Source organism: Mobula birostris, chromosome 1 (assembly GCF_030028105.1).
Source record: "Mobula birostris isolate sMobBir1 chromosome 1, sMobBir1.hap1, whole genome shotgun sequence".
Lineage (NCBI taxonomy): Eukaryota > Metazoa > Chordata > Chondrichthyes > Myliobatiformes > Myliobatidae > Mobula > Mobula birostris.
In genome coordinates, this window is record NC_092370.1 from 154,989,072 (window position 1) to 155,007,162 (window position 18,091).

Sequence of the window (18,091 nt, forward strand, 5' to 3'; positions counted from 1 at the left end):
AAGTGGCAATGTGAAGAGAACAAAGGGACTGAATACAGTGGGCTGGAGACCATGAGCAGCTGAATAGTATAAGTCCCGCCGAAGGGTCTCTGCCCAAATCAGCAACTATACTTTTTTTTTTCCTCATAGATGCTGCTTGGCCAGCTGAGTTCCTCCAGCATTTTGTGTGTTGCTTGGATTTCCAACATCTTCAGATTTCCTCTTGTTTTTGAAAGGGAAAGAATGAAACAAAAAAAAAATTGTAGAAATACCTGGCATGCTCTACTCTATTTATACTCATGACTGTGACTAGGCACAGCTCAAATACCATCTATACATTAGGCAATGAGATCACTGATGTTAACAGAATCTTAGATGGCGCCCAGGAGCAAAACAGATAGGATGATTGTGTGGTGTCTCAACAACCTTGCACTCAACGTCAGCAAGACCAGGGGACTAATTGTGGAATTTCAGAATGGGAAGTTGGGGAGAACAGACACTAATCATTGGGGGGATCAACGATGGAAAGGGTGAGCAGTTTCGATTTCCTGGGCATCAACATCTCAGAGGATCTACCCTGGGCCAACCATAGTGATGCAATAATGACAAAATACAGCATGAGGGACTGCAGATACTAAAAATATGAAGAACCACAGACAAAATGCTGGAGGAACTCAGCAGTCTGGCAGCATCTATGGAGGGAAATGAACCATTGATATTTCAGGCAAATACCTTTTATCAGAACAAAATCAATGCAGTGTGTCTTCATAATTTAACCACAATCTCAGTATCATTCTTGTGTTTTTTGTATTTGTTATTGCCCTTCTCGAGTAGCTAGAATTGAGTGCTCTAATCTATGTGGTGTTTAAGGGAAAAAATGGCGCTGACGATAGATGTTCAGTGGGCAGCTCACTGCTAGATATATATATTTGCAAACAAGGAACAGCCTAACCTTTCACATCCTTGCTGGGGACTTCAATCAGACTAGCATGCAGAAATCTCTGCCAAGTATCACCAACATATCACCTGAAGGCCCAATCCTCTTAACCACATCTATGCTACCATTAAGAATATATAGAACGTAGAATAGTACAGCACAGTACAGGCCCTTTGGCCCACATTGTTGTGCCGACCCTCAAACCCTGCCTCCCATATAACACCCCCCACCTTAAATTCCTCCATATACCTGTCTAAATTTCACTAGTGTATCTGCCTCCACCACTGACTCAGGCAGTGTATTCTACAAACTAACCACTCTCTGAGTAAAAAACCTTCCTCTAATATCCCCCTTGAACTTCCCACCCCTTCCCTGAAAGCCATGTCCTCTTGTATTGAGCAGTGGTGCCCTGGGAAAGAGGTGCTGGCTATCCACTTAGCTATTCAGCTTAATATCTTGCATACCTCTATCATGTCTCCTCTCATCCTCCTTCTCTCCAAAGAGTAAAGCCCTAGCTCTCTTAATCTCTGATCATAATCCATACTCTCTAAAACAGGCAGCGTCCTGGTAAGTCTCCTCTGTACCCTTTCCAATGCTTCCACATTCTTCCTATAGTGAGGCAACCAGATCTGGACACAGTACTCCAAGTGTGACCTAACCAGAGTCTTATAGAGCTGCATCATTATCTCGCGACTCTTAAACTCTATCCCTCGACTTATGAAAGCTAACACCCCATAAGCTTTCTTAACTACCCTATCCACCTGTGAGGCAACTTTCAGGGATCTGTGGACATGTACCCCGAGATCCCTCTGCTCCTCCACACTACCAGGTATCCTGCCATTTACTTTGTACTCTGCCTTGGAGTTTGTCCTTCCAAAGTGTACCACCTCACACTTTTCCGGGTTGAACTCCATCTGCCACTTCTCAGCCCACTTCTGCAACCTATCAATGTCTCTCTGCAATCTTTGACAATCCTCTACACTATCTACAACACCACCAATCTTTGTGTTGTCTGCAAACTTGCCAACACACCCTTCTATTCCCGCATCCAGGTCGTTAATAAAAATCACGAAAAGTAGAGGTCCCAGAACAGATCCTTGTGGGACACCACTAGACACAATCCTCCAATCTGAATGTACTCCCTTCACCACCACCCTCTGCCTTCTGCAAGCAAGCCAATTCTGAATCCACCTGGCCAAACTTCCCTGGATCCCATGCCTTCTGACTTTCTGAATAAGCCTACCATGTGGAACTTTGTCAAATGCCTTACTAAAATCCATATAGATCACATCCACTGCACTACCCTCATCTATATGCCTGGTCACCTCCTCAAAAAACTCTATCAGGCTTGTTAGACATGATCTGCCCTTCACAAAGCCATGCTGACTGTCCCTGATCAGACCATGATTCTCTAAATGCCCATAGATCCTATAAGAATCTTTTCCAACAGATTTCCCACCACAGACGTTAAGGCTCACTGGTCTATAATTATCCGGACTATCCCTACTACCTTTTTTGAACAAGGGGGCAACATTCGCCTCCCTCCAGTCCTCCGGTACCATTCCTGTGGACAACGAGGACATAAAGGTCCTAGCCAGAGGCTCAGCAATCTCTTCCCTCGCCTCGTGGAGCAGCCTGGGGAAAATTCCGTCAGGCCCTGGAGACTTATCCGTCCTAATGTATTTTAACAACTCCAACACCTCTTCTCCCTTAATATCAACATGCTCCAGAACATCAACCTCACTCATATTGTCCTCACCGTCATCAAGTTCCCTCTCATTGGTGAATACCGAAGAGAAGTATTCATTGAGGTCCTCGCTCACTTCCACAGCCTCCAGGCACATCTTCCCATCTTTACCTCTAATCGGTCCTACCTTCACTCCTGTCATCCTTTTGTTCTTCACATAATTGAAGAATGCCTTGGGGGTTTCCTTTACCCTACTCGCCAAGGCCTTCTCATGCCCCCTTCTTGCTCTTCTCAGCCCCTTTTTAAGCTCCTTTCTTGCTTCGCTATATTCCTCAATAGACCCATCTGATCCATGCTTCCTAAACTTCATGTATGCTGCCTTCTTCCACCTGACTAGATTTTCCACCTCATTTGTCACCCATGGTTCCTTCACCCTACCATTCTTTATCTTCCTCACCAGGACAAATTTATCCCTAACATCCTGCAAGAGATCTCTAAACATCGACCACATGTCCATAGTACACTTCCCTGCAAAAACATCATCCCAATTCACACCCGCAAGTTCCAGCCTTATTGCCTCGTAATTTGCCCTTCCCCAATTAAAAATTTTCCTGTCCTCTCTGATTCTATCCTTTTCCATGATAATACTGAAGGTCAGGGAGTGGTGGTCACTGTCCCCCAGATGCTCGCCCACTGAGAGATCTGTGACGCGACCCGGTTCGTTACCTAGTATTATATCTAGTATGGCATTCCCCCTGGTCGGCCTGTCAACATACTGTGACAGGAATCTGTCCTGGACAGACTTAACAAACTCTGCCCTGTCCAAATACCTACCATTCCATCTCACAACTACAATTCTGTATATCTGACCTACTCACTGCCCTACATACTGTATAAACAGAGACTCAAGAGCAAGACACTAGAGATAAGGACAACCAAGAGGGGATTACGGGAAGCAGACAAGCAGCTACAGGACTGCTTCAAATTGGTGGCATGGGTCATGTTCAAGGACTCATCAAGGGACCTGAATGAATACACAGTCATTACAGACTTTATAAAAATGTGTGGAATGGTCTGTCCCCACAAAATCAGTCTTCCGCAACCAGAAGTCCTGTATGAACTAAGAAATTCACAACCTGCTGAGGCCTAGATTGGAGGTATGTAGGACTGGCAATCAGAGAAAGTACAAGAGGTCCGAGAATGACCTTCAGAAGGCCATCTCACATGCAAAGTGGCAATTACAGACTGAACTTGAATCATAGAGAGATGTTTGATAACTGTGGAAGTGCTTGAATGCCATCACCTCCTACCAAGCAAAACCAAGCACCATAAATGGCAACAACGTTTTGCTCTCAGATAAGCACAATGCCTTTTATGAAGCATACACCAAATGCTGGAGGAACTCAGCAGGCCAGGCAGCATCTATGGAAAAAGTAGTGTTCACATTTTGGGCTGAGAACCTTTGGCGGGACTGGAGAGAAAAAGACGAGGAGTAGACTTAAAAGGTGGGGAAGGGAAGAGAGAAACACAAGGTGATAGATGAAACCGGGAGGGGAAGACATGAAGTAAAGAGCTGGAAAGTTGATTGGTGAAAGAGAAGGTGGAGTCTGATAGGAGAGAACAGAAGGCCATGGAAGTAAGAAAAGGGGGGATGAGCACCAGAGGGAGATGATGGGCAGGCAAGGAGATAAGGTGAAAGAGAAAAAGAAGGGATGGGGAATGGTGAAGGGGTGGGGGGCCATTACCAGAAGTTAGAGAAATTGATGTTCATACCATCAGGTTGGAGGCGACCAAGACAGAATTTAAGGTGTTGCTCCTCCAACTTGAGAGTAGCCTCATCACTACAGTAGAGGAGGCCATAGATTGACATGTCAGAATGGGAATGGGAAGTGGAATTAAAATGAGTGGCGACTGGGAGATCCTGCTTCTTCTGGTGGATAGAGCATAGGCGCTCGGCAAAATGGTCTCCCAATCTACGTCAGGTTTCACTGATGTACGGGAGGCCACACTGGGAGCACTGGACACAGTATATGACCTCAACAGACTCACAGGTGAAGTGTTGCCTCACCTGGAAGGAATGTTTGGGGCGCTGAATGGTAGTGAGGTAGGAGGTGTAGGGGCAGATGTAGCATTTGCTCTGCTTGCAAGATTAGGTGCCTGGAGGAAGATAGCCCCTCCTAGTTTCACCTATCACCTTGTGTTTCTCTCTCCCTTTCCCCCACCTTCTAAATCTACTCCTCATCTTTTTTTCTCCAGTCCTGCTGAAGGATCTTGGCCCGAAATGTTGACCCTACTTTTTTCTATAGATGCTGCCTGGTCTGGGTTCCTCCAGCATTTTGTGTGTGTGTTGCTTGGATATCCAGCATCTGCAGACTTGCTCTTGATTGTGACAGAACATGAAAGCAGCTTCACGAACTCCCACAGCCCCCAATGACCCTGTGATCTCAGTCTTTGAGGCTATTGTGAGAATATCCTTCATTAGAGTGAAACCACAGAAGACATCTGGCTTAGACAGTTTACAGGGCCGAGTACTGCAGAGCTGTGCTACTCAACTGGCATGAGTATTTATGGATATCTTCAATCCCTTGCTTTGGCAGTCTTGGGTACCTGCTTCAATCATACTGGCACCTAAGAAGAAAGGGTAACCTTGTCCAATAGCACTTACATCCACCATGATGACACGCTTTGGGAAGTTGACCATGAAGCATACTAACCCGTGTTGGAAGAATGAAGTGGGTCCGGTCTAATTTCCCTACCATCATAACAGGTCAACAGCAAATGCCATTTTGTTGGCTCTTTACTCAACTCTGGAACACTAGAGTAAATGAAGATGCATAATTTATAATGCTGTTCATTTACTATAGCTCAGCATTCAGAACCCTCATCCCCTTGAAACTTATCATCAAGCTCTAAGACCTGGGTCTCAGTACCACCCTGTGCAAATGGGTCCTTGATTTCCTCACCTGTAAACCACACATGGTACAGGTTGGCAACATTATGATAGTGTGGCTGAGTACAGATTCAATGCTGTATTTATGTTTGCTGATGGCACCATTGTTCTTGGCTGAACCAAAGGTAGTGATGAGTTGGCATATAGGAGGCTGATTGAAAATCTGGTGCTGCAATAACAACCTTACAAGCAATATCAGCAAAGCCAAAGAGCTGATTATTGACTACAGAAGGAAGAAGCCTGAGATCCATGAGCCAGTCTTTATTAGGGGACTGGAGGTGGGGAGTGTCAGTAATTTTAAATTTCTTCTGGGACCAACACAAGTACCATCACAAAGAAGACATAAAAGCTGCGTAGATTCAGCATATCACTAGAAACTTGGACAAACTTCTATAGATGCGTAGTGGAGAGTATCCTACCTGGTTGCATCATGGAGTGGTATGGAAACACCAATGCCCTGGAACAAAAAGGGCTATCTAAAGTGGTGGGTACAGCCCACTCCACCACAGACAGAGTGCCTCACTGGTAGGTTCAGGAACAGTTATTACCCTACAACCATCAGGTTCCTGGGCCAACATGGTTAACTTAATTCACCACTGTTCTGATTCTATGAGGCTTACTTTCTTTCTTTTTAAATCTTTTTATTGAATAAGTATACAAAAAGTAAACCATATAGGCACTAGTACACTTAGAATATAATAAAATTACAGGAGATATTAATACAGAAAAAAATTGATACAAACAGTGCAATTTAAACATAAAATAATAAGGAAAAATAATAGTATACTAATTTATATATATATCAATAGAGAAAAGGAAAAAAAAAACGCAAAAAACCTACCGTGCAACTAAACTGAAAGCAAAGCAAAGCAATGGGCTAACTTGGAAACAGGTAGAGTTAAAGAATTTAAAATCACGTCCTCAAACCTGACCTCCATTAAAAACAGTTAAAAAAAAAAAGCAAGAAGGGAATATAAATATGGAGCAAAAGAGGAAAAAAAAGATTACATTAAATGAAAATATTGAATAAAAGATCTCCAGGTCTGTTCAAATTTAAGTGGGGAATCATAAAGATTACTTCTAATTTTCTCCAAATTTAAGCATAATATCGTCTGGGAAAACCAAAAAAAGGTAGTTGGAGCATTAGGCTCTTTCCAATGTTTCTTCCTTTCCAATGCTCCCTCCTACATATATTTTAGATACTATAATTAACCTTAATCCATGTCAGAAAGGTGCAACGGCTATTATTTATAATATTATTATGAAACTTAGGAAAGCTCCATTTGATAAGATCAGGTCAGATTGGGAACAGGAATTGGGTTCTATCATTTCCGTGGATGACTGGGGGCAGATTTTACAATTAGTCAATACTTCCTCTATCTGTGCTAAACATTCCCTAATTCAATTTAAAGTTGTTCATAGAGCACATATGTCCAAAGATAAATTAGCTTGTTTTTATTCTCATATTAATCCTTTTTGTGATAGATGTCCGGGGCAGATAGCCTTTTTAACTCATATGTTTTGGTCTTGTCCTACTCTGGAAACTTTTTGGAGAGACATTTTTAATATTATCTCAAAGGTATTGAATATAGATATCTCTCCTCATCCTATTACTGCAATCTTTGGATTACCTAATATTTCCAGTAATCTTTCTCCTTCAGCCCGTAGAATGATTGCATTTCTTACTTTAATGGCGAAAGAGGCTTACTTTCAAGCACTCTTTAGAGCTCATGTTCTTAGTATTATTTTTATTTGCACAGTTTGTCTTTTGCACAATGGTGTTAGCCTTTGTCTTTCTATGTGTAGTTTTCTTGTAAAATTTTATTTATTTTAGATTAGATTATGAGGACACTCAGTCCTTGTTTATTGTCATTTAGAAATGCATACGTTAAAAAATGATACAATGTTCCTCCAGAATGATATCACAAAAAAACACAGGCAAACCAGGACTAAAACTGACAAAACCACACATAATTATAACATATAGTTACAACAATGCAAAGCAATACCATAATTTGATAAAGAGCAGACCATGGGCACGGTAAAAAAAAATCTCAAAGTCCCGATCGACTGATCATCTAACGCAGGCGGTGTTTTTCCCTGTAAATACCTGCAAGAAAATGAATCACAAGGTAGTATATAGTAATATAAGTGACCTCTGATAATAAATTTATTTTCAATTGTACGTTGCTCTAACATGCAGTTCCTACTCCCACTTTGAGGGTTGGTCTGGGCATATTTACTAATTTTTTATTAGCCTTTTTTTTTCTTCTTGTACCTGTGAATTTCTATATGAAGATCCACCCATAGTTTTGATTGCTCCTAATACTATCTGCATATATGCAGTATGTGCATCTGTGTTCACTGTACCTAGCATATCCTTAAATTTGCTTATTAGATTTACATTATAGCAGCATGGCATCAATTTTTCTTTCCCACACATCAGTTGTACAGAGAATACAGCCCTTCTGTGTGCAATGGCAAGAGGACCCTAACATCGGGATCATTTCACACCTGATGAGCAAGATCTTTCTCATGTTCAATATGGAGCCATTTCTATGTTCCTAGTTTCTGCTTTATCTTGGCTGTAACCAGGAAACCATATTCTTTACACTTTTAGGTAATAGGATTTGACCACTTGTAGATCTGAGCAGTTACCAATGTCCTCGGCTTTGTTTTTTCCATGATTCACCCTGGCCCTCGAGACCAATTCAAGCTATTAGTCAAGCTGCAGAGCAGCAGTGGATCTGAGCTGAAGATAGTGACTTGATTCATGTATAAAGAACTGTATGGTCTGAGTGGGAATTTCTTGGATGAAGGCACTAAGGGTGGGGTTGCTAAATTTACTGATGACGCAATGGTAGATAGGAAAGTAACTTGTGTAGAGGATGTGAGGAGACTACAATGGGATAGTGATAGGTTAAATAAAGGGGCCAAGAACCAGCAAATGGGAAAATTTACTGCTTTATTTATTTAGAGATACAGTATGGAACAATCCTTCAAGCTAAGCTGCCCTGCAATCTCCTGATTTAATCCTGGCCTAATCATGGGACAGTTTACAATGACCAATTAACCTACCAACTGATACATCTTTGGACTGTGAGAGGAAGCCGAAACAACTGAAGGAAACCCACGTGGTCAGAGGGAGAACGTAGAAACTCCTTACTGATAGTGACGAGAATCTGACATTTTTCATTCTGGAAATTCAAAAAATAAAATAGCAGCATCTGGTCTAAATGGTGAGGGAATGATAAGCTCCAGCAAATAATTGGGGATGATAGAATACAGTATCTTGTGTAGAAGTTGAATACAGAATTAGGGAGGTTATGCACCGTAGAAAGCATTCTTCTAGGGTGCCTCACAACCTGGTATGGAAGTTGTCCTGTCCAAGACCGGAAGAAGCTGCAAAAGATCGTGAACACGGCACAGCACATCACACGAACCAATCTTCCGTCCGTGGACTCACTTTACACCGCACGCTGTCGGAGCAGTGCTGCCAGGATAATCAAAGACACGACCCACCCAGCCAACACACTTTTCGTCCCTCTTCCCTCTGAGAGAAGGCTCAGGAGCTTGAAGACTCGTAAGGCTAGATTTGGGAACAGCTTCTTTCCAGCTGTGATAAGACTGCTGAACGGATCCTGACCCGGATCTGGGCCGTACCCTCCAAATATCTGGACCTGCATCTCATTTTTTTTTTTTGCACTACCTTACTTTCCATTTTTCTATTTTCTATTTATGATTTATAATTTAAATTTTTAATATTTACTATCGATTTGTAATCCAGGGAGTGAGAAGTGCAGAATCAAATATCGCTATGATGATTGTACGTTCTAGTATCAATTGTTTGGAGGCAATAAAGCATAAAGTATGCTTCATTATAAAGGGCATTATTGAGATCACATCAGGAATACTGCCTACAATTTTGTTTTCTCTAATTCAGGAAAGATATTAATGCATTAGAAGCAAAAGATTTCCTAGACTATTATCTAGAATAAGTTGGTTGCCTTGAGGCAAGGTTTGACAGGTTCAATAGGTGCATTTAATGTCAAAGAAATGTATACAATGTACGTCCTGAAATTCTTTTTCTTTGCAGACATCCACGAAAACAGAGGAGTGCCCCAAAGAATGAATGACAGTTAAAACGTTAGAATTCCAAAGCCCCCCAGCTCCCCTCTCCCGAGCACAAGCAGCAGCAAGGCAACGAACCCTCCCCACCCCACTGGCAAAAAAGCATCAGCACCCTCTACCGAGCACTCAAGCATGCAACAAAGCATCAGTAAAGACACAGGTGCAGTACCCCAAAGACTAATCACTCACCTGATAATTCGACATATCACAGGCTCTCTCTGTCTCCCTAATAAGGGAAAACGAGGTATCCCCGTTTCACAGCAAGAGGGGAGACATAACAAAAAACTCACTGATTTACTATGTTAAGAGTCCGTTGTGTCACATTTTACGAGCTCTGCACCCAGAGAGTTGGCACCAAAAAGGCGCAGCTCTCTGGGCAGACTACCCCCAGCAGCTAACCCACTGCTCCTGATGTTACGTGTTCTCCCATAACACTTCAGTCAGGGGCACCGGCCTAGAATCAGCACGTCTCCAGAGCCATGAAATCCCGGAACCCTGAAGGCGCAGTGGTCTTCCAGGCTGCGTCCTTGGGATATCAGAAAGCAGCTGGACTTGAGGCCCTAAGAGCAGGTCTCATTCCCATAATGAACCGAAGTCAGAGTGTAACTCCAGATCAGGGTCTTCAAGGGAACCCCCCACACCCTGAAAAGGAAAAAAGAGATAGCAAAGATAGAAATAAAGTTGTTTACAGAAATGCAAGCAAAGGAGTTGCCATTTAGTGCCATCTTAACTTCGCCCTGCCTTCTTTTTAGGCCTGTATCTGCTGAGGCTAAGAAGAAATTTGATTGAAATATGCAAGGTCCTGAGGGGAGATGTGGGGAGGATGTTTCTTCTTGTGAGATAATTCAGAACTAATGATCATTGTTTAAAATGAAGAGTTGCCTCTGATGAACATTTTCTCCCAAAGAGTTTTAGAACATCTTCCTCAAAGCATGATTCAGCTTTTGAATCTTGATAAGTAAGGGGTGGCAAGGTAGCATAGTGGTTAGTGTAATGCTATTACAGTGCCAGCAAACCAGGTTGAATTCCGTTCCGCTGTATGCAAGGAGTTTGTACATTCTCCTCGTGACCACATGGGTTTTCTCTGAGTGCTCCGGTTTCCTCCCACAGTGCAAATGCACATGAATTAGTAGGTTAATTGGTTGTGTATGTGTATTTGGACAGTGCGGACTTGATGAGCTGGAAGGGCCCGTTACTGTGCTGTACAGTACTTCTGAATAAAAATATATAAATAAAGGAGTAAATGATCATTGGGGCAAGATGGTAGTGTGTAACTAAGGGTATAATTAGATTCGCCATGACCCTATTAAATGACAGCAAATTTAAAGAACTAAGTCATCTACTCTTACTATCAAATTGTAATTTATATCACTAACTCTTTGTAGCTTTTTTTAGTACTCTTTAAAATAATTTATTATACCTTGTACTTTAATATAATCTTGTTGCTTCAACTATTACAGGTCTATATCCTCATCAGAATGAGGAATTTTCAGGAAAAGAATTGTGCAACAGAATTATTTTTTAAAATATCTTTGAGTTTGTATTCTAAAGTTAATCAGATGACATTTTTTCTAGTGTGCTGCAGAATGTTGTAATATCTAAGGTCTGATTAACGTGTTGTTATACCATAGATACCTCCTGGAACAGGATTTTCCAGGGATGAGAATTGGACCTGAACCAACAACTGATTCCTTCATTGCTGTGATGTATGGAAAAGAAGAAGGCATCATTCCTGGCAATGCACTTGTTGTGGATCCCAAAAAACCCTTCCGAAAACTGAATTCTTTTGGAAATGCTTTCTTAAACAGGTATGTATGACTGTTCTATGGATGAACTTGTAATACTGTTCAAAATGATAAGATAACAAAATACTTAACTACAAGTTAAAGCAGTATTGTGAACGAGATTGAAAAAAGCTATGCTTCCACCAAGGGTTAGTGTTGTAGTCTTGAACAGACACTTTCCTGCTGACTGTAAGCTTGTAGCATGGTATAAACTTGGGCAGTTTTAACCAGGTTAGTGTGTACTAGTCCACGATATAATGCTGCCCATAACTTACCATGGCAAACTTCTTCCCGCATGGCCACTGAGGAAGAATAGCAAATGGTGGTCATTGGTTGGATTTAAATGAAACGTCTGGAAAATAAATGCTTCACCTTTGTTTAGCTGTTTTACTGTCTCTATTTTGTTTTTAAAAGCACAAAGTTGTCCTAGGATATTTTCCCCAAGTATTCGTCCATGCCTGGTTAGTCTAAACAGCAAAAGTCATTGTAATATTTCAATATAGTAGGTGTTGTACCTATTCCTACCTTTATTCAGACATGCAGGAATTATGATGCTGGAGCTTCTCACACCTCTCATATATGGCCATACAAATATTCTGTGTAGAACCAACCTAGCACTTAAGAATTGCAAGTTATGCTGGCAATGCCACTTGGCTTATTCTCTGATTGAGTGGACTGTGTGTGAGTTAAACTATTGATATTTAAAGAAGGAAGGATGATCATCAGAAACATCTCCCCAGATGAAGTTGTTACCTAAAAAAGTCTGCTCACCTCAATGAATATAATGGAAAGCTGTACAAATAATTGTATGTGAATCAATTTTACTTATGAGAAACTTTTGTGAACTAAATAATTATGTAGTACATCTACAGAGTTCAAAGCTAAATTGTCAGAAAGGAATGAAGGGAGTTCATGCTGTTGCACAATAATTGAATTTGTTTTTCATAAGAATGGCTTAGCATGTAATAATAAATTGAGCTGGGGCTGTCATTTTCACCTGGTGGAAGTCTTCAGGTCAAACAAAACTGTTGGATATGTGTGTCTCCATAAAGAACATAAATGATACTCTTTTATCTTGTCACTTTTAAGATAATTGTTGCTTTGGGATGTTGTTTAGGATTTATGGATATGTTCATCTGTGCAGATGAAAGGAGCATGAAGAACGGAAATACTATTTTTAATATTCTAAATAGGGCAATAACTCCATCATGGACGGTCCCAAGCCCCGCTGCAAAAGGAGAGGGTTGTACATGTACAGCAACATCCCGTAAAAAAAAAATTACGCGCTACAGAAACTCTGATAGAAGCTCCAAGAACCTTAACCCTGGGAGATGAAGGATATTCAAAGATGGACTACGCCTGGCGACAACTTGAAAGACTGGCCCAAGACAGATGGCTCTGGCAAGTTGCTGTCAGCAGCCTATGACCCTGAAGGTGATGGGCTAGAAAAGGATAAGGAAGGAGGAAGGTGGAAGGTGTCTGCAAGTGATGGTCTCTCACTCACTGCTCCTGAAGGAAGGCTCCTGCATTCAAATGGTCTCTCTCCCTTGATGCTGTCGGAGCATGGTACTGAAGTCCTGGATCTGTAACTTATGGATTGGACTGTAGTTCTCTTGGACTCTTTCAGTTTTATGTTTTTATATTCTGTGTTTTCACCTGTTCTCCCTTGTTGCCATTTGTGTGAATTGTTTTTTTATGGCAAGGGAGAATTTGGGATTGGGATTTGATGTTCTTGTTGCTGTTTGCACAATTTGTTTTCTTGCTTGTGGGGGGGGGGTGTGGTTTGACAGTGACCCAAAGCACACTGCCAGAACAACCATGAAGTGGCTGCAAATAAAGAAAATTGATGTCCTTGAATGACCCAGTTAGAGTCCTGACCTTAACCCGATTGAACATCTCTGGCAAGACTTCAGGATTGCTGTCCACTGCTGCTCCCCAACTAACCTGGCACAGATTGAACAATTGGCAAGGAAGAATAGGCAAATATTGCTTCATCACATTGTGCAAAGCTAAGAGAGACTAATCAAAATGAACTACTGGCTGTAAGAGATGGTTCAACGAAGTACTGAGCAAAGGGAAAGGAAGATCTTTGAACTGCTGACATTTAAGTTTTTGAATTGTTAGTTTTTCATGCTTTACATTTTTCCCTGTCTGTTGGGCTCTATTATGGGAAAAAAAGGAGCATGTGATTTACAAATAAAAATTCTCAGTTGAATTGATCAAAATCCCTGGTTGTAATAATCATTTATGTGAACGAAAGGTTGGGGGCTGAATACTTTTACAAAGCACTGTGTGTTTTTGTGTGTGTGTGTGCGCGTGCGCACACGCACGCACACACACGGATCCAGTTAATTGGGCCATCAATTAATCGAGGCAACTATTTATTTGGCACAACTCTTAAGAACAAAAACTAAATGGAGAACATAGTCAGGATCCCCTTTGTTTTATTATAGTTGGTGAGAAATAACAGCAAGACAATTCGGAACTGTTTTGCTCACTGCGATTTCAAGCAGGCATATTGGAGATGCCAGAAATGGCTGGAAACTATTTCACTACTTCAAGTTAGGAATTAAGAAGAATTAAAGGTTTCAACAATCACCTTGAATGTTAAATGAAAATGAAGATTTGGAAGATGCATTTGCCTACAGCATTGTATGTAAACAGTCCATAATCTGTCCTAGGTGGCTGTGTTGATTTTGTTCATTTACAGTCAATCAAAAGGTCTAAGACTTTTATAAATCGAAGTATTTTGGAGACCTTTGCAATAGTACTGTATTTGTCAACGTGGAACGGAGAGTGCGTTTATAAACTTGGCAGGAACAATAGATGTTGGGAATAGCGAGGGTGGAGTGCCGTGGGAGATATGTGGCGCAGGTTGCAGAGAAAGAATGTCAGGGGTTGTGTTGGCATGAGTACAGCAAAACCCAGCCCTGAGATGCCAGGCAAGGTCATTTAATTCCAAACAATTTCTTCATTGGTCATTACAGAATCTCTTTCTGATGCTTCCCGCTCCCTTCTCTGTCCTTTCCCCAATCATGATTCCCCTCTCCCTGTCCCTTTCCCATTCTCAGTCCACAATAGAGATGCATATCAGAATCAGGTTTACCATCACTCGTATATTATAACATTTTTTTTGCAGCAGAGCAGTATAGTGCAACACATAAAATTACTTCAGTACTGTGTAAAAGTCTTAGTGCCCTAAGTATATGCCGAATAAGTATCTATCTATCTATCTATCCATCAAAATCCATCCAGTTAATTGCAACACATCAGGACCAGTACATTTTGGCCCAACTAAGTGACTGCTCCAATTTGAACATGTATTGTCACAAGAAGCAGAGGAGTGGCTACAGGTTTGCTTCAAGTTGGTGGCCTAGGGCATGTTCTAGGATTCAGAAGACACCAAGTTTGTCGGACTTTATAAAGACACTCATGGACGAGTATGTGTCAACAAAATCATTTGGAGTCTTCTGCTAGCAGAAGCCCTGGATGAACTAAGAGATTGATTATGTGCGGACAGCCCAGCACATCTGTAGTTGTGAACTTCCCATGATTCAGGACATTTACAAAGGCAAGTGTGAAATAAAGGCTCGAAGGATCATTACAGACCCAAGTCACCCCAACCACAATCTATTCCAGTTGCTACCATCCGGGAAACAGTACTGCAGTATAAAAGCCAGGACCAACGTGCTCTGGGATAGCTTCTTTCACCAGGCCATCAGATTGATTAACTTATGCTGATTTGAGTGTATTTCTATGTTACATTGACTGTTCTATTTATTATAAATTATTGTAAATTACTATGATTGCACATTGCACATTTAAACAGAGACGTAATGTAAAGATTTTTACTCCCCGTGTGTGAAGTATGTAAGAAATAAAGTCAATTCAATTCAATTATCTCCTGAGGGCTAGATCAGTGGTGTTTAGGATTGGTGACCCAGGAAAGTACAAGGGGTCTATTAAGCTATCTCACATGCAAAATAGCAATTCTGGACTAAACTTGAAGGATGCTCAACAACTGGGGCAAGCTTGAACGATATCACCTCCTACAAAGCAGTACTAAGTCACATAAACAACAAGTTTTTACTCCCAGATGAGCTCAGTGCCTTTTGTGCTTACTTTGACTGACAGAAAATGGAGGGACCTTCACAAGCTTCCATAGCCCTCAACGACCTTGTGATCTCAATCTCTGAGGCCAGTGTAAGAGCAACCTCCTGGAGGGTGAATCCACGGAAAGCACTTGGCCCAGATGGTGTACCTAGCTGAGTATTGAAGACCTGTGGCTGGAGTGTTTACAGACATCTTCAATCTCTTGCTTCAGCAGTCTGAGGTGCCCATCTGCTTCAAGGAGGCTTCAGTCATACTGGTTCCCATGAAGAACATGATAACATGCCTTAGTGACTATCATCCAGTAGCAATTACACTTTCCATAATGAAGTGCTTCCAGAAATTGGTTGAGAAGTTGGCCTGAGGAGCGACCTGGATCCACTCTATTTTGGCTACCGTCACAACAGGTTAACAGCAGATGCTATTTCATTGGCCCTTCACTCAGCTCTGGGGCACCTGGACAATGAAGATGCATACATCAGGATACTCCCCACTGACTACAGCTCGGCATTCAACATTATAATTTTCTCAAAACTAATTACTAAGGTCCAAGACCTGGACTTTGATGCTTTCCTGTGCAACTGATCTTTGATCTCCTCACTTGCATACCTCAGTCAGTTCAGATTAGCAATAACATCTCCTCAATCACTATTAGCACAGGTGCACTACAAGTTTTTGTGCTTAGACCCTTGCTTTACTTGCTTATGACTATATGGCTAAGTACAGCTCCCATGACTTATTTAATCTTGTTGATGACCCACTGTTGTTGGCCAAATCAAAGATTGTGATGAATTAGCATATAGGAGGGAAATTGAAAAATCTTGTTGAACAACAACCTCTCACTCAATGTCAGAAAAACCAAAGAGCTGATTATTGACTATAGTAGGAAGAAACTGGAGCTCCATGAGTTAGTCCTCATCAGGTGAGGGTCAGAAAATTTAAATTTCTTGGCGTTATCATATCAGAAGATTTGTCCTGGGGGCAGCATGCAAAAGTCATGATAGTGCCTTTACTTCCTTTGGAGTTTGCATTGATATGGCATGCCATCAGAAACTTTGACGAACTTCTATAGATGCACAGTGGAGACTACTCTAACTGGTTGCATCAGGGTCTACTGTAGATATATCAATCCCAAGAACAGAGAAGGTCTACAGAAAATGGTGGATGGAGCCCAGTACATCACAAGCATAGCTCTCCCCACCACTGAGCATATTCATAAGGAGTGTTGCCACAAGAAAGCAGAATCCATCATCAAGGACCCACAGCATTAAGGCCATGCTGTGTTCTCACTTCTACCATTGGGCAGAAGGTACGGGAACCTTAGGTCCAACAGCACCGAGTTCAGGAAGGGTTATTACCCTATAACCATCAGGCTCCTGAACAGGTGTGAATAACTTCACTCAGCTCAACCCTGAACTGATTCCACAAACTACAGACTCAGTTTTAAGGACTCTACAACTCATGTTCTCAGTATTATTTATTGTTTTATTTGCACAATTTGTCTTCTTTTGCACAGTTGTAGTCCTTATGTATACTTTTTCATAAATTCTATTGTATTTGTTTTCCTGTAAATGCCTGCAAGAAGATGAATCTCAAGGTAATTATATGGTAACATATATGAGGAGTGATTGATAAGTTCGTGGCCTAAGGTAGAAGGAGCCAATTTTAGAAAACCTAGCACATTTATTTTTCAACATAGCCCCCTCCTACATGTACACACTTAGTCTAGCGGTCATGGAGCATAAATGTCCTAGGTTTTCTAAAATTGACTCCTATCTTAGGCCATGAACTTATCAATCACCCCTCGTATATGTACTTTAATAGTAAAGTTACTTTGACTAATCAACTTCTGTCTCTGTGTATATATGTATATCTTACCCCACAGAATCCTCTCCAGTAACTTACCTACCACAGAATATTGGAATTAATGACCTATATTTCCCAGATTTATTCTTTGCTGCCCTTTTAAAATAAAGGCACAACATTCGTTACCTTCTCGTTTACCAGCAGCTCTCCCGTGGTTAATGATGTTGCAAATACCTTAGCTGGGGCTCCTGCCATTTCTTTTCTAGCCTCCCACATAGTACTTGGACAAACTTGGTCAGGCCTTAGTAATTAGTTTACCTTCACACTTTCTAAAAAATCTAATACTGCTTCTACTGCAATGTGGAATATCTGCAGGACCTCCTCATTTAATTTTCCTAATTTTTACATCTTTGTTTTTCTCAACAGTAAAACCTATGGGCAAATAGTCATTAAAAACTTTGCCAATTTCCTGTGGCTCCACACAAAGGTGTCCCCTTTGGAATTTGAAGGGCCCTATTTTTATTCTGGTTACTTTTTTCCCCCTTAAAATACATAAAAATATTTTGATTTTCCATTGTAGTCTCTACCAAAGTATCTCATGCCTCTTTTTTTTTGCCTTCCTGATTATACTTCTGTAACTCTCCTTTCTCTTTCTTTTGCTTCTATCCCATCTAAAGCACCTATTCCTCAAACATTAAGATGCCAGT

General features: G+C 41.3%; 1 protein-coding gene across 1 annotated transcript in view; it reads left to right on the forward strand.

Moving 5' to 3' along the window:
• The window catches only part of LOC140200828 (EH domain-containing protein 4-like), an 81,167-nt gene that overhangs the window by 15,288 nt on the left and 47,788 nt on the right, over positions 1 to 18,091 (forward strand). The window contains exon 2 of the mRNA XM_072264456.1: positions 11,316 to 11,492. Coding sequence (XP_072120557.1) covers positions 11,316 to 11,492 — 177 coding nt within the window. The remainder of the gene's footprint in view (positions 1 to 11,315; positions 11,493 to 18,091) is intronic.